The sequence below is a fragment of the Callithrix jacchus genome, chromosome 7 (assembly GCF_049354715.1).
Source record: "Callithrix jacchus isolate 240 chromosome 7, calJac240_pri, whole genome shotgun sequence".
NCBI classification, from domain to species: Eukaryota; Metazoa; Chordata; class Mammalia; order Primates; family Cebidae; genus Callithrix; species Callithrix jacchus.
The window spans coordinates 62400916-62424908 of NC_133508.1; the positions used below are offsets into that span (position 1 = coordinate 62400916).

Here is a 23993-nt window from a genome sequence, read left to right on the forward strand (position 1 = left end):
TTTGTATTTTTAGTAGAGGCGGAGCTTCACCCTATTGGCCAGGCTGGTCTTGAACTCCGGACCTCAAATGATCCAACCACTTCAGTCTCCCAAAGTGCTGGCGTTGTAGGCTTGAGCCACCACTCCCAGCCCCAACTTTAAAAAAAAAAAAACAACTATACAGCAATGTAGAAATAAATCACTAATTCACAAATACAACCATGGCTCATGCCTGTAATACAAGTGCTTTGGGAGGCTGAGACAGGCGAATCACAAGGTCAGGAGTTCAAGACCAGCCTGGCCAACATAATGAAACCCTGTATCTACTAAAAATACAAAAATTAGCTGGGCATGGTGGCACAGGCCTATAATCTCAGCTATTCGGGAGGCTGAGGCAGGAGAATTGCTTGAACCCAGGAGGTGGAGGTTGCAGTGAGCCGAGATCGCACTATTGCACTCCAGCCTAAGAGACAGAGGGAGAATCCGTCTCAAAAAGAAAAAAAAAAAAAAGCCGGGCGCAGTGGCTCATGCCTATAATCCCAGCATTTTGGGAGGCGGAGGTCAAGAGATCAAGACCATCCTGGTCAACAAGATGAAACCCCGTCTCTACTAAAAATACAAAAATTAGCTGGGCATGGTGGTGCGCACCTGTAGTCCCAGCTACTCAGGAGGCTGAGGCAGGAGAATTGCTTGAAACCAGGAGGCAGAGGTTGTGGTGAGCCGAGATCGCGCCATTGCACTCCAACCTGGGTAACAACGGCGAAACTCCGTCTCAAAAAAAACAAAAAACCATGAATTCACCTGTGCATCTTAGACCTACAAGAATCAGTCCTGGAGTTTTCAGTTGTTTTCTGTTTGGAGACTTGTTTCTTAGCCGGATAATAACCAGTCACCCATGGAACATCATTCACAAGCCACTAGCCCCACCCATTGCAACAGAAATGGGTTTGGGGGTCACTTAGGTGTGAGAGTGTGGACAGGTCCCCCAGGCCTTTGGAATGTGTATGCCTATTGAGAAGCCCAGTTCTGGGAAGCAGAGGCAGGCCCTGGTCACGTGGCCATGGTCAGCCAGAATTGGCGGTGACAGATTCCATGGGGCCTCCCAAGACCTGCCACAGCCCCCACCTCCAGTGCTATGTGCAAACAAGGACCCTTTCCCTTTCCCCTGCCTTCAACCCAACTGTCGTGACATCAGCAAGGGCTCAGAGGCAGAGCACGTATGAGTCTAATGACTGCATGGTTTAGGGGGGAATTCACTGTATCTCTTTGAACCTTGGTTTCCTGTCCTGCAAAATGAGAGAAGAGAGTGAGATGCAATCTTTGTGTGCCGTGGAGGGGCGTAGGAAGAATGGTCAAAGGCTGCAGGAAACACATTTCACTTCCATCCTCCAAAGATGATGCGGGTTGTCCCAAAAGGGAGCGATGCAAGCGGGGCCTAGAGAGGAGGCATTGGGGGCACTGTGGCCAAGCAGCTAAGGCCTTTCCCTCTAACCTGAGCCTCCTCCAGAAAACCCCACCCAGCAATCTCCCCAGTGATCACCTCACCCCAAGTGGCCTCCTGTAAAAACCACTTACAGAAATGCGAAGTATTTTTAACCAAAACACACCGCCAAATCCAAGAGTACAGGGCAGGCGGCGGGTGCGGGGGGAGGTGGGGAATGAAGGCTTGAATTGCAGATTATGGGCACGGGAAGAGGCAGTTCGATAACAGTTACTGGCTTTAATTCCAAGACCTGACTGGGTAAGGAGATAAACCCCTCTGCTGGGCCGAGCTGCTCCAGGGCAAGGCAGCAGAACCCATGAAAAGGGCTGAGAGGAGTGTGGGCTTCCAGCTAAACCGTTACCTTGGCAAATTACGAGGGAGTCCCTGCTGGGAAGCATAATTTTCTTCTCTGGCTGTGCCAGGGGCTGCAGGTCTGGGCAACGTCAGTCACATATGGGAAATTGTTTCCTATTAATAAAATACGAGCCCTCAGCCTGCTAAAGAGCAGAGGGGGTTCTAACGCCCGACTGGCCCAAATGTCTGCCTTCTTCCTCCTCTGGCCTTGGTGCCTGGGGTCATCCCAGGTTTGCTGTAGTTTTTTGGGGGGGTTTTTTTGGTGCACATGTATTTTTTTATCACATGATAGCGTTACCACCTTGCATAAGCTTCAGGACATGCACACACACTCCCAGACACACACACACTTTCTCTTCTTGAATCTTCAGAACAAGCCTGAAGGAAGGACAGGCAGGGACTGTGTAGCCCATTTGCAACCAGAGAAATTGCAGCCTAGAGAGGCGGAGGAGGAATTAGGACTGTGTCTCAGCTACCCAGGCCTCTGCTTTCACCGGCTTCCCACTCCTCCTGGAAACCAAGCTTCCAGGGCAACAGGGGAGCCTCAAGACCATCCTGCTGACTTCACACCCAGGATAAATTCACCAGGCTCCTGATGGCACCCAACACAGATGAGAGAGAACACCCTAAGGCTGACCCGCTGAGAGCTGTGGGGGGGGGGGTCACCAGCCCCTCAGTGCAGCGCCTGAGTAACTTGTCCTCCTTGTCCACTGCCCTGAATCCTTTTGTTCTGTGGGAGGGAAATGGTAAGTCCAGACCTCCCTGGCGGGTACAGGAGTGTGAGCTGCAGCCTGGCAGCTTCCCCAGCATCAAGTCGGCTGATTTCCAGGCTTGTGGCTCAGCCTCCTGCTGCCAGGTGTGATGAGCACATTGGCACAGTTGGGAAGCAGCAGAGCCCAACTCTGCTTTGGGGCTACAGACACCAGCTTGTGCCCCCTTCATGCACTACAGACGGGAGACTGAGGCCCAGAGTGGGCAGGGGCACGCCCTGAGCTAATGCAGAGCCATGTCTTCTCCTATGCCTGTGCTTCTTCCAGCCCCTCTCTCAGTGTTGGGAAAGACCACACTCACACACACACACACACACAAAACTACACACACATCTACCACCCACACTCCCTCCCACACACACTACACACTCCCCCCACACAGACACACACCCACACTACCCTCACACACAAAACACACCTACCACCCACACTCCCTCCCACACACACACACTACATACTCCCCCCTTAGACACAGACCCACACTCCCCTCACACACACACAAAACACACATTATACATATTCTCACTACACACACTCCCCTCACATACACACTACACACTCCCCTCACACATCCATACTCCTTATACTCTACATACACATTACACACTTCCCCTACACACATTCCCCACACTCCCCTCACATATACACACACTATACTCCATGCACATACCCACACACTACACATACTCTTCACACACTACACACCTACACTCCCCTTACACTGCACACACCTCACACACATTACACACACTTCCCCCAAGTACACCCACATGCACTACATACGCTCCCCTCACACTATACACTCCCTCACACACATCCATACTCCCCTTACACATGCTCTACACACATTACACACTCCCACACACACTAGTCCTTCACACATCCATACTTTCCTTACACACTACACACACACACACTGCACGCTTCCCTCACACACACTACACAGTCCCTCACACACATCCATACTCCCCTTACACACATACACACTGCACACTCCCCTCACACATACACTACATGCTCCTCTCACACACTACACACCACACACACACCCTGACACACACACCCATACCCTTCAGTGTGCGCGCACACACACCACACACATTCACCACACATACACACCCCCGCCACACAAACAGTAAAGTAGTGGCACCTTCACATGTTAGGTGTCCATACGAGTGCCCCCAAGAGGCAGTCACATCTCCACACTCTGGACTCTAATGACCTGGTTCCCTCCCCCGCACGCCCTCCCAAGGAAGCCTTGTCATGCACACACTCCGCCACCACATGATTGTGTCTGAACTCCTTGGCTTGGCATTCGAGGCCCTTCCCGGCACGGCTCAAGCCTCCCTGCCCAGCTCAAGCCTCCCTGCCCAGCATAGCTCAAGCCTCCCTGGGCATCCCTGTGTGCCTCATAGTTAACAGGCACAGAGCAGGAATTGCATGCTGTCCCTCCCCACAAAGAGCCCACGCGCTAGTGAGGGAGGCAGACCCATACGCAGGTACTCACCACACACCCGGCAGGCACCTGATGGCCAGGCGAGCCCACCACCCAAGGGGCACACTGCCGTGAGGGCTTCAGATGGCTACTGGCCTTGTTTCACTAAATCCCCCTGCCACCCTATGGGCAGAGACCCTGAGCAGGCTTGTGAGAACGCCTGAGCCCCCACATGGGGAACAAAGTGGGGAGGGTGTGCGACACAGGTGACAGTGCCCATAGCTGCCGTGCCTTTGACAGGGCTGGAGAAGGTCTCTGAGCAGAGGCCTGGAAGCCAGTTTGACTTCCAGCCTCCCCTGGCCCCTCCTCTGCAACAGACCTGCCCCTCCTCAACATCTGGCTCAGCCCTCCCCTTCTGTAGGGCACCTAGGAAGGAGAGAGGTGCCACGTCTCTCTTCCCTCCACACCAGAGTACGGCCCAGCCCACCCGGCCCCTTCCAGCTCCTCCCCAAAGCGCGTGCTTCATCTTATATGGTCCAATTTTTGCAGATGCTGGTCGGTTCTGGAACCCTTGTTGGGCCAGGACTTATTTATGGACCAGGGCTGGAGGGGCCAGAAGGGCAGTGTACCGTGTGGCTGGCCTCCTCTCAACCCCGCTTCCTGGGTCCCATCTGCCTTCGCCATGTCTTTTGGTCCCTTGGTCCTCACACTTGTCTGTCTGCCTCTGCCAGTCTCTGTCTTACTCTTGGATTGACTGTGTGCAGCTGTGGAAAGGAGGCTCTGCCCTTCACCAGCTCGATGGCCTTGGACGAGCCGCTTAGGCTCAGGTGCCTTCTCCCATCTGGGAAATGGGGTCGATAGCGCCTACCTTGCAGGGTGCCCGGGAGATGAAGTTATAAATAATACAGTGAGGCTCCTGGCCCACAATAAATGGTAGCTGTTGGCATGTTCTCTCTTTCTGTCCCCCCCCCCCCACCAATGTTCCCTCTCCTTCTCTTTCTGCCCCCTTCTCCTGCTGAGGAGTTGAAAACACTCTGCCCATTTCCGCCCCCCACCCCGCCTTTGGTCCACCCCCGTTTTCTTTCTTCTCTCAGTCTCTCTGCTTTAAGTGAATCAGAACACAGAGCTGGTTTGTTCTTTCTTAAATCTATCAAATGCCTTTACATTTCCCTGTTGTTAATTTTCAAAGCCTGGGAATGAAGTGCTTTGTGTCTTGCTTCTGCAGTGAAGTGTTTCTCGGGTAACCCGTGTTCCTCCTGGGGCAGCCCTGCGTGGAGACAGCTCCCAGTCCCGCCACAGCCTTCGAGGCCCCGCTCCTGGGCTGGCCCACCGTCCAACAGGCAGAGGCCACCGGGCCAGAGAGAGGGTGTTCCGGCTCAATTTTTCCCTCCCCCAGTCTTTAAAACTCCATTTATCCCAATTTGCTAAATTTAAACTCTGTTTTTCCAGAGTGGCTCCTTACTTGAGGCCTTGGCCAGCTAAATTAAGGCTCTTGCTCCTCTTTCCCATGGCCTTTTATGAAGCTGCCCAGCATTAATTACCATGTTTGTCACTGGGTAATAAAAATCTCTGAACTCCCTGCCACCAGATTATCTTTGTAAAGAAATGCAACTCATTTACAGTTAATAACCAGAGGCCCTGCATCCCCAGCCTGCTAAGGCGAGTGATTTATAGCACCCGCCAGATGAGCCCATGCACTTTTGCATGGGACAGTCCCTGGTCCAGGTTCAGTGGCTGCTGGCGAGATGCCCGCTTCCCACCCATTTAGGCACAGGTCCCCTGAGGCCAGGTGGGCGTGTAAGGCACTACCCTGTGAGAGCCGGCTGCAGATGGAGATAACGTTTTTGTCCTCTTCCCCCTCACAGACCACGTCTCGGTTGGAGGACTCGGGGACAGTTTTTATGAATATTTGATCAAATCCTGGTTGATGTCGGGCAAGACAGATATGGAGGCTAAAAATATGTACTATGAAGCCTTGGAGGTAAGACAAGCACTGGATTATCCACGGGATGCTGGTCAGTCCCCTGAGTGCTGGGGGGCTGCAGGGCCAGATGGGCCGAGGCTTGCTCCCACCCCCTGAAGTGAAGTGGTGAGAAGATTGACAGGACAGTCCCCTCCCAGCCAGGCGTTTTACACCCCTGTGGACCCTCCCGAATGCTCTAAGATTGAGATTGGTTTAGATGCAAAACCCAAGCTCAGGGAGGTAAAGTCATTTGTCCAAGTTCTCATAGGAAGTGACCCTTAGTCTGACTCAGAAACCACCACCTGCTTGCTGTCTGTGCTTCAGATGATGTATCAGAGGCCAGAGTGCGGCCAGACTATGGGCTTGCACCCCCAAGGGTGGCTGCCAGAGTGAGACCCTTCCTTAGCCGTGTCTTACTTGTGCAACAGAGGTGACATGAAAAGTATGTCCAAGCTGGAAGAGGCCTCCTTCAGTGGACCATCCAGTTTTGCTCCTTCTCTTTATGTGTATGGAAACCAAGGCCCAGAGAGGGGAAGACCCTTGCCCAAAGCCACACAGCACAGAGCTGGCTGAGCTGGCACCACTGCTGGACTGTCCATGGGGTATGGAATGAATGAGGGCTGGAAGGCTGAGGTGAGTCCCTCCAAACAGGAGGGGCCAGGACAGAAGAGGGAATCAGATAGCCTGAGCTGCTGGGAAGAGGGCTAGGCCGGGACAGAAGAGGGAATCAGCTAGCCTGAGCTGCTGGGAAGAGGGCTAGACCAGGACAGAAGAAGGAATCAGCTAGCCTGAGCTGCTGGGATGAGGGCTAGACCGGGACAGAAGAGGGAATCAGCTAGGCTGAGCTGCTGGGAAGAGGGCTAGAGAACCCCACTGCTCAACAGACACCTCGGAGCTCAACTAAGGAAAAGGCACTGAGCGGGCTCTGGGCCTCAGTTGTCCCATAAAGCAAGTTGAGCAAGTTGGATCTACTCTGCCACCACCTGGGTCTACATTACCCCCTTATGTCCTTTAAACTGGCTTCCCCTCTGCTTTGCACTCTGAATGCTCTGTGGGGAACAAAAGCCAGACAGACGGGACACGCACATCCCTCTCCTCTCTGGCTTCCCTTAGCACCTGTAATAAACCCTACTCCTCTCCTTTACCCACCGGGTCTGCCTCCCCTGGGCCCTGCTGATCACCCTGACTTCATGCCTGCCTCTTTGCCCTGTGCTCTCTGGGCTCTGGGCACTAGTCTTCCTGTTCTTCCTCAGATACCCCAGGTGATTCCCACCTCAGGGCCTTTGCACTTGCTGCCCCCTCTGCCTGGAATTTCATTCCAATGGCTGGGTCCCACTCACTAGTCAACTCTCAAGTCAAATGCCACTGAAACTACCATTCCCAGCCTATCACATTCCTAGGCTTATTCTCTTTACCTTCATCAGTCTCTAAAATTATCACAGGCACAGATTTGTTTACTTCTTCATTGTCTATCTTCCCCAAATAGAATGTGAGTTATCTGGGATCAGAGATCTTGTCTGCTCCTAAAACTGCCTGGCACATAGCAGGCACATGGTAACTGTTTTGCAAACAAATGAATGAATGCTGAAAGGATGGATGGAGGGAAGGATGGGTGAGTAGACAGATGAGTGGGTGGACGGGTGGGTGTGGACAGATGGATGGATGTTTAGATGGTCTCTAACTACCCTCTGATCACAGGAATCTGGCCAGGAATGGTGGTGCTTAAAAGACACACATTGACATGGACTGGTAGAGCTCAGGACCCTTTAAACTGTAGGCTCAGCAATGAGTTTTCCCTGCCCAGCTCCCTGGCACAAGACTTCAGTCACGAAGCAGCTTCTGGGACTCCAGTCCCATCTCAGTCTAAGTCTCAGCCTTGTTCACTCCTGGCTTTGGCTGAGCTCAGACCAGAACCCGTCAGAGAATTTGTGTGCAGCTGGTGGCAGCGGTGGCCGGAGCCTGCTGCCCAGAGGCCCTTTATGCCTTCCCTTGCAGAGTAAACATGAAGTTAATGAGCAGCCAGGCTCCTTGCCCTCAGGGCACACTGTAGTTGAGGCTTCAAGGGAAGAAATGGCCATGAATTATTTAAGGAAACTCCGGAGCACTTGATTTTATAGGAGAGAACTTTGAATAGAAGAGGCTTTGCTCTCTGCATTTGATCTCCCTAGTGAAGAGCCTGGAGTGTCTGCGACCCTGGGTGAAAGCTGGGCCTCTGGCAAGTTTGGGGTTTTGAAGAATGTTCTGATGGTTCTCAGCCTTGTTGGCATGTTAAAATCACCTCAGGAGCTGCAAAGTCCTGATGTGCAGACTGCCACCCTGACTCACAACCTCTGGGCCCCAGCCTGGGCCACACATGAACCTTGGGATTTCCACGTGTACCCAGGGCTGGGAACCACGGAGCAAAGACCTTCACCACTGCCTGCACCTTAGCATCACCTGGGGAGCTTTAAAAATCCCGTGCCTAGCCTCACCCCAGGCCAATTAAATCCCAATCCAAGCTTTTTAAAAAGTTTCTTCCACAATTCTGTTGTGCAGCTGGGGTCAGAAACCACCAGGTTAGACCAGTGTCCAGCTGGGGTGGGCATGGGAGGGTCAGAAAGATCAGACTGGGCACACCTCTGAGTATCACCGCAGGAGAAAAACAAGAAGAACAGGGAGAGCTTCAGTCACTTGGGCCTTCCCTGGACCAGTGCACGAAGTACCTCGTTGTCTTTAGTCCCCATCTTACAAATGATGAAACTGAGGGGATAGAAAGGCCCAAGGTCCACACAGCAACAAGTGTCAGAGCCAGGACACAAACACGAGTCTGACTCCAGATCCAGTGGGCTGGCCCTCACCTACTGGTGGCCAAATCACAGAGGGACCTGGCTTGCCTGAAACCCCTCCTATGAGTGCTCAGATGGGGGCTCCTGCAGGCAGCAAGGGAAGGAACAGCCAGCACCAGGTGCTGAGCCAGCCTTCGAATGTCCTCTCCTTTAGTCCTCACAGCCGATCCCGGAATTGTTCTTCCCATTTCGTAGATGAGCAAAGTGACTCTTCAGAAAACTGAAATGTCGCCCAAAGTCATCTAGCTCTTAAATTGCAGAACTGAGATTCAGACCCAGGCCTCTCAGTGCCCACAGGTTACCCCTGCTCCGTAAGGAACAGTACAAACATTTTTGTTAATATATTTAAAAAGTAAGCCCCAGTCTTGTGCCCCACTTAGCTCTTTGCACTGCCTCTTGCTGTGATGTAAACCTTTACCAGTCATCTGCCAGGCTGCGCTGTCTTGTGTTTTGCTCGGAGTTTTAGAAAGCCTTGTTTTTTATCTTTGCATCTGCGTGTCTCAATTGTGCCTTCAAAGAGGCACTGGTTTATAATTTCCTCTTGACTGCAGTTGCTTAGCTTGGGGCCAACCCCAAATGGAAATAACCTGAGGGAGACAATCTGGCAGCTGCAGGTGCCAGCTCCAGTGCGTGGCATCCTGAGGTCTCCCTCACATGTCTGTGTTCTCTCCCAAAGTGTTGACAACTGATGACTCTGACCCAGGTTTCTGAGCCCTGACACTCTTCCCCTGCGCGGCATGCTTAGCGATGCCAAGCAGCCACCAGGGACTTGGCTCTGCCCGGGAGCCAGGCCGGGCCCAGAGCAGACCACCCCTGTCCCCTGCAGCCCGGCTGCTTTGCAGATGCCCTCAGCACTTCTCCCATGTGGAGCAGGTACCCTGGCATGTCACATCATGAGCACTTCCCCATCTGCCACTCAGTGTGGGTCCTGCAGCCAGCTCACAGCCTTGGGCCCTGACAGGAGAGAAAAAAGGAAGAAACAGACCCAGGAGTGAACGAATGTTTTGTGAGCATCTTCTGTGTGTCCGGCACTGGCTGGAGGCTACTGGTGGTGGCTTCTGATGTCACACGGCACTCAGTCTGGGAGAGAGACAGATATGCAACAGAAACTTACACCAAGTAGGAATGGCACCATGTAGAAAGGTAACAGGTCCATAGGTAACGGGAGTGACGGTCCTGCTTTAAAATTGAGGCATCCTCTCCAAGGAAGTGACATTCTGGAGGAGGTGGAGTTAGCAGAGTCAGGGCTGGAGCACCAGCCAAGCCCCGAAGGAGGAAGAAACATGTAGCCTTCAAGAATGTCACCTTTACAGAGACATTCCCTGACCTCACTCTGAAAAGTAGGGCACTGCCCCTGCCCCCAATTTTTTTTTTTTTTTTTTTTTTGAGACAGAGTCTCACTCTGTTGCCCAGGGTGGAATGCAGTGGTGCAATCTTGGCTCACTGCAACCTCTGCCTCCTAGATTCAAATGATTCTCCCACCTCAGCCTCCCAAGTAGCTGGGACTACAGGTACACACTACCATGCCCAGCTAATTTTTATATATTTAGTAGAGATGGGTTTTTGCCATGTTGCCAGGATGGTTTCAAACTACTAGGCTCAAGTGATCCATCTGCTTCAGCCTTCCGAAGTGTTGGGATTACAGGCGTGAGCTACTGTGTCTAGCGCCCACCCCCTGCCAATTTTTTAATCTCATCCTCTCACTTTGTTTTATTCAAAATGCTGATCACAAATTGTACCTCTCAGCCAGTTGTGGTGGATCACACCTGTAATCCCAGCACTTTGGGAGGCCAAGGCAGGTGGATCATCTGAGGTCAGGAGTTCAAGACCAGCCTGGCCAACACAGTGAAACCCCGTCTCTACTAAAAATACAAAAATTAGCCAGGGATGGTGGCGCATGCCTATAATCCCAGCTACTTGGGAGGCTCAGGTGTGAGAATGGCTTGAACCTGAGAGGCAGAGGTTGCAGTGAACCAAGGTTGTGCCACCACAGTCCAGCCTGGGAGGTAGAGTGAGACTGTGTCTCAAAACAAAACAAATTGCCCCTCTCATATATATGTGGTTCTGTTGGAAATTCTCTGCACTAATGGGTGAGCTCCCTGAGACAGGGTCCAGGCTTCTCTCCAGCATACCTGTCGCCCCAGCACCTAGCACAACACTGACACCAAGGAAATTAATGGCTCAAGAGAGACTGGAAGCCAGGAGAGTGCATGAGTGAAAGGAGCCAGTGTGGGTGAGGTAGGGGGAGAAGGGAGGGCAGGAGACAGACTGCAGAGGAATCATTGGAGCCAGTAATTACTGGGGCCTCTTTCTCTGCTAGAAAACATGCCAAGCCCTGCGGACATATCTCATTTAATTCTCACAACCCTAAGAGGCAGTTAATGCTCTTTGCCCAAGTTTATACATTAGGAAACTGAGGCACAGAGAGAACATGCAACCTGCCCGTTATCACACAGCATGGAACTGGTGGAGATGAGATTTGAACCTGACGAGTCTGTGCCCAAGAGCCATGTCCATAGCATCAGGTCCACCCTCAGGGTCCAAATCATGGAGTCTTGGAGGCCCCTCTGGACTTTCACATAAGAGCACTTCGAAACCACTGAAGGTTCTAAGTAGGCAGGTGACATGATCCAGTTTGTTAATTTCCCCTGAAGAGTAGATTGGAGGGGCGAGAGTAGAGGCAGAGGCCTGGCAAGGGCCCCAGAGGACCCCAGCCATGAACCAGGTCCCACCAGCCCATGGAGTCTGGCTGGAGGCTGTGTGAGCAGCCTCCCCCCGCCCCCTCTTGTGTCCAGGACTCCTGGGGCTGACAGCAGTCTGACACTCTCACACCCCCGACATCCCAGAGTTAACAGCAGCATCACCTCTCTTCCCACCAGAAGGCATGGCCGTCGGGTAGTGGAAGAAGCAGAGCTCTGGACATTGTGGAGTCTTGTTTCTAGGCTGGTGTGGCTGGGTGACCTGGGACAAGCTGCACCCCCCCCCCCCCCACCATTTATTTGTGTTGGATGCTGCCGCCCAGGTGCCTGGCTTGCTATAGGCATTAAATGAAACATGACAAAATACCTGTAGAGAGCAGCTCTTCACTTTCTGTGGGAAACTGATAAGAATGTCCATTCTTATAGATGGACATTCTTCCCATAAATATGCACATCCACAAAAAGTGTTGGGTACAGTTTTAGGGGCCTGGACCCTGAAATCCATCCACAGGCCAGCTGGGCTTCTGGTTAAGATCAGAGGACATAATGGAGGACATATTTTAAAAATAAAAACTTTTAATGTTTTTTTTAAAACGTAGAAGATTTTAGAGGCTGTATGAGAGACTTGCCCTGGGGAGCTGCCTTGAGTCTGAGCCTCCTAGCGAGTAGCAGCCCCTCCTGTGGCCCTGGCAGGCATCTTGGCCAGCAGAGCTCATTGGGCCTCCTCTGCTTGGGATGGAGGGCTTGGCAGAGCTGCCCTTGCTACTGTCTCCAAAATGTTTATTTTCCATCCTTTCCCCCCTTCTCTGTGCCCTCCCATGCCCCTTCTTCCTGCCCAATCCCCACCTTGCTCCCAGGCGATAGAGACCTACTTGCTGAATGTCTCTCCCGGGGGGCTGACCTACATTGCTGAGTGGCGAGGGGGGATTCTGGACCACAAGATGGGGCACCTGGCCTGTTTCTCCGGGGGCATGATCGCCCTCGGCGCTGAGGATGCCAAGGAAGAAAAGAGGGCCCACTACCGAGAGCTCGCAGCCCAGATCACCAAGACGTGCCACGAGTCATACGCCCGCTCAGGTAACCCTGCAAGGGGAAGGGGCAGCAGGAGAGACTGAGGCTAGACACCAGGAAAGACCAGCAGCAGTGAGTGAAGGAAGCACATGGCCTTAGGGAAGCTTCCCCTTGGAAGTTAGGTGGAATTTGAGAGATGTGCTGTCCAGGCTCCGAGACTGTCCCTTGAATGAAAGGGAAACTAGTATGGGCACAGTAAACACTTTGCATGTGCCCAGTGATCTTCTGCCCTTGACACACACCATCACTGAACCTCACCACGCAGATGAGGAAACTGAGGCTCAGAGGTTACTTAGCCAAGGTCCCTTGAGGGGGACACAGAGTAAAGGATCCTCCAGCCCCTGAGGCAGAAATGGCAGCTTCCTGAGCCCAACACGATGTGTCCCACCCTGAGTCCCCTACCTCCGAATGTGCCTCTGCCTTTTCCTTAGCACCCGCCTTAGGGTGGGTCTCACTGCCTCCTACTCCCACCGGTTTAGTCGGCCTCTTTGACCCATGACCACTGGAAAGCCTGAGAGCTTGATCGTCCCACCCACTACTCACCACTGAATTGTCAGATGCTAGACTCAGGGGTCACATGTGAGAGCATGAGCCTGGTTCATCATTCTACACAGAGAAACAGAGTCAGCCCAGAGAGGGGAGGTGACTTAGCCAAAGTCACGCTGCACGTGAGGAACTGATCCGGGGCTTGAACCCAAGCCTTCTGATACCTGGTTCCACCCGGCATGCAAACTGCGCCCCTCAGAAAAATCCCCGGCCTCCTTGTGGTCCCAGGAGACACCTTCTGCTCTGAGTGTTAATCCCAGTGTTGGTTGGAGGGGTCAACCCAATATTTGGAGTCAGAATCCCAGGCTCAAGCGCCGCTCAGCCACTACCAGCTGGGCAGCCTCTGTTTTCTTATCTGTTGGATGGGAATAATGACACGTCTCAGAGTGAGGCACAGGGTCCCATGAGAAAGGTCTTTGGCCGCCGACTTGGCCAGCAGCACTGCCGGCACTTGCGGACAGCTCAGCACCATGTGTGTGTGCCGCTCCACTTGAATGGGGTCTCCTGGAACTGTTTCCAGGAAGTCAGAGATTCGCAGTGGGTCTTTAAAACTGGTCATTCATTCTCTTCAAAGAGCTTGCTCTGCCAGGGCCATAAACAAATAAGAAATCTCAGGAATAATAAAAAGCTCACTACTTGTCTGGAACAATCAGCCCAGACCATAAAAGACAGCCACTTAATAGAGCATATTGTTCCGCACTGACGGCTGCAGCAGCAGCTCCTGCCCTCACCCCACTAGCGACTTGGCAAAACAAGTGTTTTCTGATGGCCAGGAGCCGCTTCGCCATTTGAAAAGATTAGAGAAGCCAGGGTCTAGCTATTTCCTTTTCCCTGAAGCCCGCCATGGAAGAGTAGGAAGTCCTGCAAACCTCTAGCCCCTGCCTCTAGAGGAAAGCAACCCAGGGCCTCTCGGGGTTCTGAACCCTGGTGGGTGGGAAGAGGGCTCACATCAGGAATGAAGCTGGGGACTCAGGTGACCTGGACAGGAGGGACAGGCTAAGGAGGAGGATCTGGCCTTCATGCCCTGCATGTTGGGCCTATGAGGGTTAGACCCAGGAGGGAAAGAACACCACCCTATGAGAAGCATCAGACACATCCAGAGTCAAGTCCCAGCTCAGCCACAACTTGCTGTGTTACCTTGGGCAAATTACTTAGCCTCTCTGATCCTCAGTTTCCACATGTGTGAGAGGGATAGTAGCAATTACCTTAGTAAAGAAACATTTTTTTAAGGATTGAAATGGTGTATTAAAGCACCCAGTACAGCCTTTGAAATCATAAATAGTGGCTGCAGAGGTGGTTTTAATTATGGCCATGCAGCCTGGCACAGTGGCTCACACCTGTAATCCCAGCACTTTAGGCGGCCGAGACAGTGGACCACCTGAGGTCAGGAGTTTGAGACCAGCCTGGCCAACATGCTGAAACCCCATCTCTACTAAAAGTAGGAAAATCAGCTGGGAGTGGCGGTGCATGCCTGTAGTCTCAGCTACTGGGGAGGCTGCAGCAGGGGAATCACTTGAACCCGGGAGGTGGAGGTTGCGGCACTGAGCCAAGATCGTACCATTGCACTCCAGCCTGGTAATAAGAGCAAAACTCCATCTCAAGCAAATGATAGCCATGCAGACAAGAATGGCAGCAAATTGCCCCAGAACAAAACAGTGACAGTAACAGAACCAGACTTCCTCGGCCTTCCTTCCTCAGCTTCCTCTGTGGGAGCAGGCGCATTTCTGGGCAATCTTCCCTTCATCTCCACCTTAGCAGTTCTGAGACTCTACAGGTTTGCCCTGGGAGGTGTTAAAAGTAGATCTCTAAGAAAATTCATTGCATATTAGTGTATTAAAGGATCTGATAAACCCTGCAGACTGGAGACTCACTTTGTTTAACCCTCTGTTCTCCCAGGTGTTGAAACCCGAAACCCTCTTGGCTGAGGTGTGGCTAACCTCTTGCAGAGAAGCTGTGCTATTGCCTCAAAGTGCACAGCTATGGGACCCCACCCAAACCTTCGCCTACCCAGACTGCTGAGTGGCTTGTTCGGACTCAGAGTCCAAAGCTGCTCAGATTTGGAGTCCCCAGGGGTCTTGTTTTGTCCAGTCCAGGCCAAGGGGGAAGCAGTGCATCTGCCCGGTGCAGCCTCACGCAACAGTCCAGGCAGGGGCACCCCACACCCACACACCCCTAACATCACCCTGGCCATGGGTTCTAGGCAGCTGGGGCTGGATCCTGAACAGCAGGAGGTGGGAGGTCTGACCTGGGCCCTCTGCTTGGCTATTTCCCCAGACACCAAACTCGGGCCCGAGGCCTTCTGGTTTAACTCCGGCAGAGAGGCCGTGGCCACCCAGCTGAGTGAGAGCTACTACATCCTCCGGCCAGAGGTGGTGGAGAGCTACATGTACCTGTGGCGACAGACCCATGACCCCATCTACAGGGAGTGGGGCTGGGAGGCGGTGCTGGTGAGTGGGCCTTGGGGATGGGCAGCTGGGTGCAGGTCCCCTGAGGATTCATAGGCAGCCAGGTGCTAGGTGCCCTGCCTTGGGCACAGAGAGGAAGGCTAAGCCACATTGACGTTTGGCTACAGTTCAGAGTACAAAGGGTCAAGGTGGTGGTTACAGAGTCAGGAGTCCCCAGCTGGGCAAAGCTGCCCAGAGACAGGGCTGACCCATGAAGGGGGTTTTGAGTGCCCATGGCCTTCGGACCAGGCCTCAGCAAACTTAGAGGGCCGGAGGCTAGGCAGCTGCCCAGAGCACCACGCCGCCACTGCTGTCCCGATGGACGCTTTCCTGATCCCGAAGCTGAGCAGCTCATTTCCGCCTCTCTCTTCCCACAAGCAGACCAGCTCCAGGGAGTCCCCACCCTAGTTTCTACTGGTCCTCGAGGCCTACCCTTCCCTCAGCTCCTGGCCCCACACCTAGGTAGAAAGCTCATGGCCATGTTGGGGGAGGTGTCAGAGGCAGGTATGGGGATTCCAGAAGGTTCCCTGGTTGATGCTGAGCCTTCTCTGCCCCCTCTCCCCCACTATTCCCCCCCGCCATGCCCACTCTAAGCATTGCACTCAGATGGGGCCCGGGGCATCCTCAGGGTCACTGGCCTGGTTAAGTCCTCCTGCTTCTCCAGGACCCTTATTCTTGGCCTTCAAAGGCCAAGCGTCTTGTGCTCCTATGCCCAGTCCACAGACCCCTCAGTGGATAGAAGTTGTATTTATCAGCCTATAGGCAACACGGCGAAACCCCATCTGTACCAAAAAACACAAAAATGAGCCAGGCATGGTGGCACACGCCTGTAGTCCCAGCTACTTGAGGAGCTGAGGCAAGAGGACTGCTTAAGCCCAGGAGGTTGAGACTGCAGTGAGCTATGATCGTCCCACTGCCCTCCAGCCTGGGTGACAAAGCGAGACCTTGTCTCAAAAAAAAACAAACAAGCTGTGTTTATATAGAAAGGTGAATGGTATGGCCCACGGACCTCCAGCCAAGGGACCATCTCTCCAGAGAATCCCTGGGATGCCAAGTCCATCCCCAAATCCCAGCCCATGGCCATTACTAATGGCCTCTCTTCACCTCTACCTACCTCTATGGATGAATCTGAGAGACCAGCCTAGTCCCCTGAAACACAGAGAAGCTTCCTCTAAGTTCAAACCAGGTGAAGAACTCAGGACAGGCAGCCCTTCGTGCCAAAGCTCCCAGAGGTGTGGGTGGAGGGAGTGTGGCCCCTCCAGCGTGGGGACAGGTGGCTGAACCCTGAAAAATAATTTGGCCTTCTGTTCCCACAAATGCCAGGAGTCTCCAGCCAAGGGGTGGGGGTGCTGTCTGTTTTCAAGCTCCAGCCTGGCAGGCATGTACAAGTCTTCAGGGGCCTTTCCCGTCCCATTTTAAGGCCGTCTTCCTCTTCCTCAGGCCTTGGAGAAATACTGTCGGACAGAAGCCGGTTTCTCTGGGATCCAGGACGTGTACAGTAGCACCCCCAACCACGACAACAAGCAGCAGAGCTTCTTTCTAGCGGAGACACTAAAGTGAGCAGCCTGGGCTTTTCCTAGGGATGGACAGGTGGGAGGTTGGGGGTGGGTCCACAGTCCTTCCCCTCCACAGTCAGGTCCTGTGGTCACAGGACTGGAGCCCAAGATGGGTGGAGGACTCTGCACCCCAGGGTGAGCCTTGGGCCAGGCTGCTTTCTCAGAGAGTGAGACTGGGCCAGACTGCAGGTTCCCTAGGGATGTACCATGTGATACTGCAGCTTCCTTCAGTTTCTCACCTGTCTCCCCAGGTTACTTCTATTCTGGGAGCTGCGTCCTCATGTGTGAAATGGGATAGGATTAATGATGATGATGTCAGTACTGGTTGCTGGCGTTGACATTCCCTCCTGGGGCCTCTGTAATGTGGCTGCTGCACCCCCCTCGCTTTCTTGCCACAGAAATTGGCCACCCCACTTCCTCATTGTTCCCCAAAACCAGCCCTGTGTGCTTTAACCCTTTAGGGTGGGTCAAAATGATCAATTCTTCCAGCAGGGAACAATTCACAGCCAGGAAGCTGGAGTACTAGAGTCACAGCCCCGTGTTCATCTAGTGCCCTAATGTGTACTCTGAATGTAGCGTCTTGGCAGGCAACAGTGGGCACATAAGAGCCTATTGGACTAGAGCAGCCTCCAGCCCCCTGCAGAGGAGAACCTGGGCCATGCGAGCTCACATACAAGGCCAGGCAGGTGAAGCCGGCTGACGGCAGAGCCAGGGTAAACTAAGTCCTTCAGACCCCAAAGCTCAAGGCTTTTCTCTGCATCCACAGCCTCCTTCCCCAAGACTAGCACCCCCACCCTGCCGCCCACAGTTTTGGGATTTCAGGCTCCTGACCTTGGCCATGGGCCCATCACAAAGGCCGAGACTTGTTCCTGGGCCCACTCTTCTTCCCCAGGCCACTGACAGACTGTGTCTTGCTTCCCTGCCCCACCTGGGGCACAGGTATCTCTATCTTCTGTTCTCTGAAGATGACTTGCTCTCCCTGGAAGACTGGGTGTTCAACACCGAGGCCCACCCGCTCCCAGTGAACCACACAGACAGCTCCGGCAGGGCCTGGGGCAGACACTGACTGTCTCCTGCCACCGCCCTGGGAACACTGCAGGGATGCCTTGCCTTTTCAGGATTTGGGACTGTTCTCAAAGGGATTGGGAACGAAGGCCCCATCTCGGGCAGACCCCCAGCTGATGTGTCGGACAAGCAACTTCTTTTCCTCTGTGAGGAGACAGGACTTGGAGACGCAGCGATGTCACACGAGGGCCGTGGCCACACTGGCCCACACATTCCTTTCTACAGAGAATTTCTACGAAGCCACTCACTTGCCATTCCAGGGCCAAAGGGCCGGAGGTTTGCATATCCGCCCCACGTATTTGATTTGCTTCCTTTTGGTTTCTCGGTTTTTGTTTTCGCTTGATTTTGTCTTTACCGTTTAGCTCTATCACAGTTATACATAGAGTTTATAAAATCCTGCGCTTTCTAAAATGGAGTCATCCTGATAAACAAAACCCAGTGTTTCAGGACACATGAAATCTAGACCCCATTATCTATATTTTAAATGCTTTTTGCCCAACAGTGACCCTACATTCAACTATGTGTCATTTACCTTATAATTTGAGGAGGGGTTCCCTTTGATTGGGCCTCAGTGTTACAAATCACTAGTGCTATTTTCATTATTATTGTAATGGGAAAATCTGTGAACCAGAATAAAAGAGTTTATTGAATAAGAAATATGATTGGGCTCATCACACATCAGTGACTCCTAGAAAAAGCCATTGCAGTGTTACCGTCAGAAAGAATAATCAACCGGCAGTTGATTTAAGGTATCATTTAGTAAACAATTCTAACTTCTGTTACCTCCCTGAATCGGTCCTGATATATTCAAGAAGCATGAGGCCAGTCCTTCAGACGGATTGTTCGTTTATGCTCAGGTTGCGACTGGGAAGAGGCCCAGGGAGGAGCTGCAACTTGCCTAAGGTCACACAGCCCATAAAAGGCAGAGGTGAGTCTCGCCCCTGCCATCTCCTGGCCCCTCCAGTTGAGTGTCCTGCTGCCCCATCATTCAGCAGATGCTTGGTGAGTGCCTGCAACAGACCAGACACTGAGCTAGAGGCCAGGGACACCACTGAGAGTGAGGAAGCCATGACTCCTTGTCAAGGGGTCAGGAGGGGAGAGAGCAATGCTAAGGGAAACTGGCAAGTAAGTAAGTGACTACAGGTTGTAGGAAAGGCTACAAAGGGGACAGACAGACAGCTGAGCGAGTCATAGCAGGACCTACTCTACAGGGTCAGGGAGGGCCTCTCTGGGCAGGTGAACTTCAAGCCAAGACCCAGAAGATAAGAAGGAGCAGAAGAAAGACTATCTGGCAGAAGAACAAACCTCCCATAACCCGGCTCCCTTTCCCACCCTCTCCAGTGCCCTCCCTGCGAGGAGGCCTGAAATGCTGGGGCTGCTGTGCAGAGCCAAGAGTTCAGGTCCTCACACTGAAGTGACAGCTCTTCCTCCCATGACAGTTTTTTGTTGTCATTGTTGAGAACCAGAGTCTCGCTCTGTGGCCCAGGCTGGAGTGCAATGGCACAATCTCAGCTCACTGTAATCTCTACCTTCTGGGTTTAAGCAATTCTCCTGCCTCAGCTTCCCCAGTAGCAGGGATTACACTTGGCTAATTTTTTGTGTTTTTAGTAGAGATGAGGTTTTGCCATGTTTCCCAGGCTAGTCTTGAACTCCTGAGCTCAGGTGATCCTCCCACCTCGGCCTCCCAAAGTGCTGGGATTACAGGCGTGAGCCACCACACCCAGCCCTCTCCTGGCACATTTGCAGCTTGTCAACACAGTGGAAGTCACAGGAGAATTTTGAGGCCTTCCCTGTGCTCAGCCGCTTGCTATGTTTGTAAACTTTAGTAGTCTCTGGGCCTCTGGCCAGGTGACCTGGCTTTAAATCCCTGCTGTGTGAACTTTGTCAGGTACCTCCCCTCTCTGGGCTTTTCTTTTCCATCAAACAGCCGGAGACCCTCAACCCCACAAGGTTGCTGTGAGAAGTGGGAAGCTGCTGGGACCCTGGGTGCAGGAAGTATCTGCTCCTTGTTCTGGAGACTCAGACATTCCCAGAATCTTTTTTTATTTTTTTTTGAAACAGTGTCTCATTCCGTTGCCAGGCTGGAGTGCAGTGGCATGATCTCGTTTCACTGCAATTTCCGGCCTCCCAGGTTCAAGCAATTCTTCTGCCTCAGTCTCCCAAGTAGCTGGGACTGTAGGCATGTGCCACCTAATACCCAGCTAATTTTTCTACTTTTAGTAGAGACAGGGTTTCACCGTGTTGGCCAGGCTGGTCTCAAACTCCTGACCTCAGGTGATCCATGCCTCGGCCTCCCAAAGTGCTGGGATTACAGGTGTGAGCCACCGTGCCTGGCCTCCCAGAATCTAAGCAGAGCTGCTGGGGAGTAGCCCCTGTAGCCCTGTAGCAAGTCACCACACTCTTGATAGTCAGCATGAGAGTGACTCCTGTGACCCACCTGTGGTCACTTATTTAAAAAAAAAAGCAAACCAGGGAAACTGACTACACAAACATTGTAGAACAATTAGAAAATCCGTCTCTACTAAAAATACAAAAAAATTAGGTGGGCATGATGGCGCGCACCTGTAGTCCCAGCTGCTTGGGAAGCTGAGGCAGGAGAATTGCTTGAACCCAGGAGGCGGAGGTTGCCGTGAGCCAAGATCGCGCCATTGCACTCCAGCCTGGGTAACAAGAGCAAAACACCATCTCAAAAAAAAAAAAAAAAAAAATGAAGAGAAGCAGAAAGAAGACTCGCCCTGCACTCTGGGGTGAGTACTGTTCTATTTTCTGCTAGGCCTTTTGCTATGAATATGTAAAATATATATTTTGCTAACATGGTATCATACTATGCACACTGTTTTCTTATAATCTGCTTTTGCACTTAGCTCTGTATTGTGAACCTCTTTCCATGTCAACAAATACACGTTTGTCTCATCGCTGTACCTGCCTGTGGAGTGTTCCGTTGTGTGCCGTATCCTACTTTGCTGATCTAAGCCCCTGTTGCCAGACATTTGGCTTTGTGTCCATCTGGGATTTTAGTTACAAATCACAAACCAACTCTGTCAGCTCAAGCACAGAAAGGGATTTCCTGAAATGCGATGGGGTGGCTCGTGGAACCTCAGGACAGAGTAAACAGCCAGACCTCAGAAGGGCTAGAAAGGGCTGGGGATCCTTCAAGAACCAGGGAAGCCTCCCTAGACACCGCCTTCAGGAGGGCTGAAGCCAAATGCTTCTAGATCCTACTGTGGTGCCTTTCCATGTGGCCTGGCCTGGGTCATATGCCTGCCCCCAGGCAAGGGCAGGGCCAAGCATCTTGGCTGGCAGACCCCCCAAGATCCTGTGCAGTGGCTGTTCCCTAGAGAAAAACAGGAGGTACATCACCAAAATAAGGCACAGGCGAAAACACCAGGGCTGTTTACAGCTTTCTCTGATTTCTTCAGTATGATACAGAGAGTGGAAGAGCATACTTAACCATCCTCCTTTTCACTTTTGCCCAATTATGTCCTTAGAATAACTTCTAGAGTATCTCTCCATCTTAAAGGCACTGCAGTTCCCTAGACTCCAGGCTCCCCCGCCGGCCCGGCTGTCTCCCTCTCCTCTCCTGTCCTCTGCTGTATTGCTGGGAGGAAATTGTAAAAATGAATATTTTAAAATGTATTTTCCAGGAGGGCCCTTGCAGGTGGAGAAATATCATCCTTTTGGCAACTTAACTCCATTCCACAGATAAAAATAAGTAAGACTCAAGATAGGCCAAAAGGAGAGAGGAATTAAGAGATGAGTCATCCTCACTGAAGGTAGCAGAGAGCTGCGCAAGCCACAGAATCTGAGCACCCGAACCTCCCTGAAGCAGCTCTTTCCTTCCCCACCTGGGGGTCAGCACACGGCTGCCAGGCTCATTTTAAGCCTCGTCTGCGCCCTCACTGAGGATCGAAGCATCATTTGCACCTGCTTCCCTCATAGACAGGCATGATGCCAGCTCCTTCCCAGAAAGCTTCATCAACACCCAGCTCCTGGCACTGAGGCCTGCATCATGGCCCCGGGAAGGGGGATGAGGGGACCACAGTCCTTTTCTAGGTGCCTCCCTTTAAATGACTGTTTGTTCAGCCCAGCCAAATGCATTGGGAAGAGGAGCAAAAATGGAAGATCTGATGTAAAGGCAGTATCCAAGATGTCATTCTCAGTTCTGTTCCCTCTGCTTTGGGGAGGTGACCCCATTGTGGTTTGAGAAAGTGCTAGAGATGAACAGGCCAGCCCCCCCTCCCCCAGCGTTTCCCCGGAGGCCTGTCCTTGGAAGTATGGTCATTGGTCGTGTGACAGGCACAGAGCTGCGCGGCCCTCTGTGACTAATGCTTAATTACACCCTACTGGAGGCGGAGGAGCTGATTCTAGTTTTTGTATCTGAAAATATCAGTTTGGTTTCCTATATTTGGAGCAGTATTGTGTTCCTGCTCAGCCTGTCCCTGAAGTCAGAGCTTCTCAAACTTGAACATGCACAGGAATCACCTGGGCAGCTTGTTAAAATCCAGGTTCATCTTCAGTGGCTCCGGCATGGAGCCTGAGATTCTGCTCCCTTTTTTTTTTTTTTTCTGAGACAGGGTCTCACTCTGTCACCCAGACTGGAGTGCAGTGGGGCCATCACAGCTCACTGCAACCTCCATCTCCTGGGCTCAAGCAGTCCTCCTACTGAGCCTCCTGAATAGCTGAAACTACAGGTGTGTACCACCACAGACAGCTAATTTTATTTATTATTTATTTATTTATTTATTTGGAGAGGGAGTCTTGCTCTGTCACCCAGGCTGGAATGCAATGGCATGATCTCAGCTCATTGCAACCTTTGTCTCCCGGGTTCAAGCAATTCTCCTGCCTCAGCCTCCCAAGTAGCTGGAGCTACAAGCACGTGCTGCCGCATCCGGCTAATTTTTGTATTTTTAGTATAGACAGGGTTTCATCATGTTGGCCGAAATGGTCTTGATCTCCTGACCTTGTGATTTGCCCACCTCAGCCTCCCAAAGTGCTGGGATTACAGGTGTGAGCCACCGCACCCAGCTGCTATTATTATTATTATTATTTGCCTATGTTTCTCAAGTTGATCTTAGACTCCTGGACTCAAGCAATCCTTCTGCCTCAGTCTCCCAAAGTGCTAGGATTACAGGCATGAGCCACTGTGCCCACCAGATTCTGCTTTTCTCTAAGAAGCTCCCAGGAGATGCTGATGCTGCTAGCCCTTGGACCACATTTGGTGGCCACTCCCTTGGTTTCTGCCTTTTATTTGCATCCTTGGAGCTGTAACTGCTCCAGAGTGGAGTAGAGGTGCTTAGGTGTAGGGATGGCATCTATAGATACCTTGACTGCAGAGGGTTCTACCTTAAAACAGGTGTGCCTGCCACCTATGTCAACAGCTCTCCCTTCTTCAGGACAGCCAGGATAAGACACCAGCAGGTGGCTTAGAAAAATGATGTTCAGTAGGGTCACCCCACGTGGACCATTAATACTTAAAATGTGGTGAGTGCAACAGAGGAGCTATTAATTTCTTTTTTTCTTTCTTTCTTTTTTTTTTTTTTTTGAGACTGGGTCTCACTCTGTTGCCAGGCTAGAGGCTAGACCTTGGCTCACTGCAACCTCTGCCTCCCGGGTTCAGGTGATTCTCCTGCCTCAGCTTCCCGAGTAGCTGGGACTATAGGCGTGCGCAACCATACCCAGCTAATTTTTGTATTTTTAGTAGAGATGGAGTTTACACCATGCTGACCAGGATGGTCTTGATCTCTTGACCTCGTGATCCACCCACCTCGGCCTCCTAAAGTGCTGGGATTACAGGCGTGAACCT

At 52.2% G+C, this 23993-nt stretch overlaps 1 protein-coding gene across 1 annotated transcript in view; it reads left to right on the forward strand.

Annotated features, from left to right (window-relative positions):
- Positions 1–21111, forward strand: part of MAN1C1 (mannosidase alpha class 1C member 1) — a 177646-nt gene extending 156535 nt beyond the window's left edge. The window contains exons 8-12 of the mRNA XM_035308185.3: positions 5887–6002; positions 12366–12585; positions 15400–15572; positions 17010–17125; positions 18065–21111. Coding sequence (XP_035164076.1) covers positions 5887–6002; positions 12366–12585; positions 15400–15572; positions 17010–17125; positions 18065–18191 — 752 coding nt within the window. The 3' untranslated portion in view covers positions 18192–21111. The remainder of the gene's footprint in view (positions 1–5886; positions 6003–12365; positions 12586–15399; positions 15573–17009; positions 17126–18064) is intronic.
- Positions 21112–23993: the final 2882 nt, after the last annotated feature.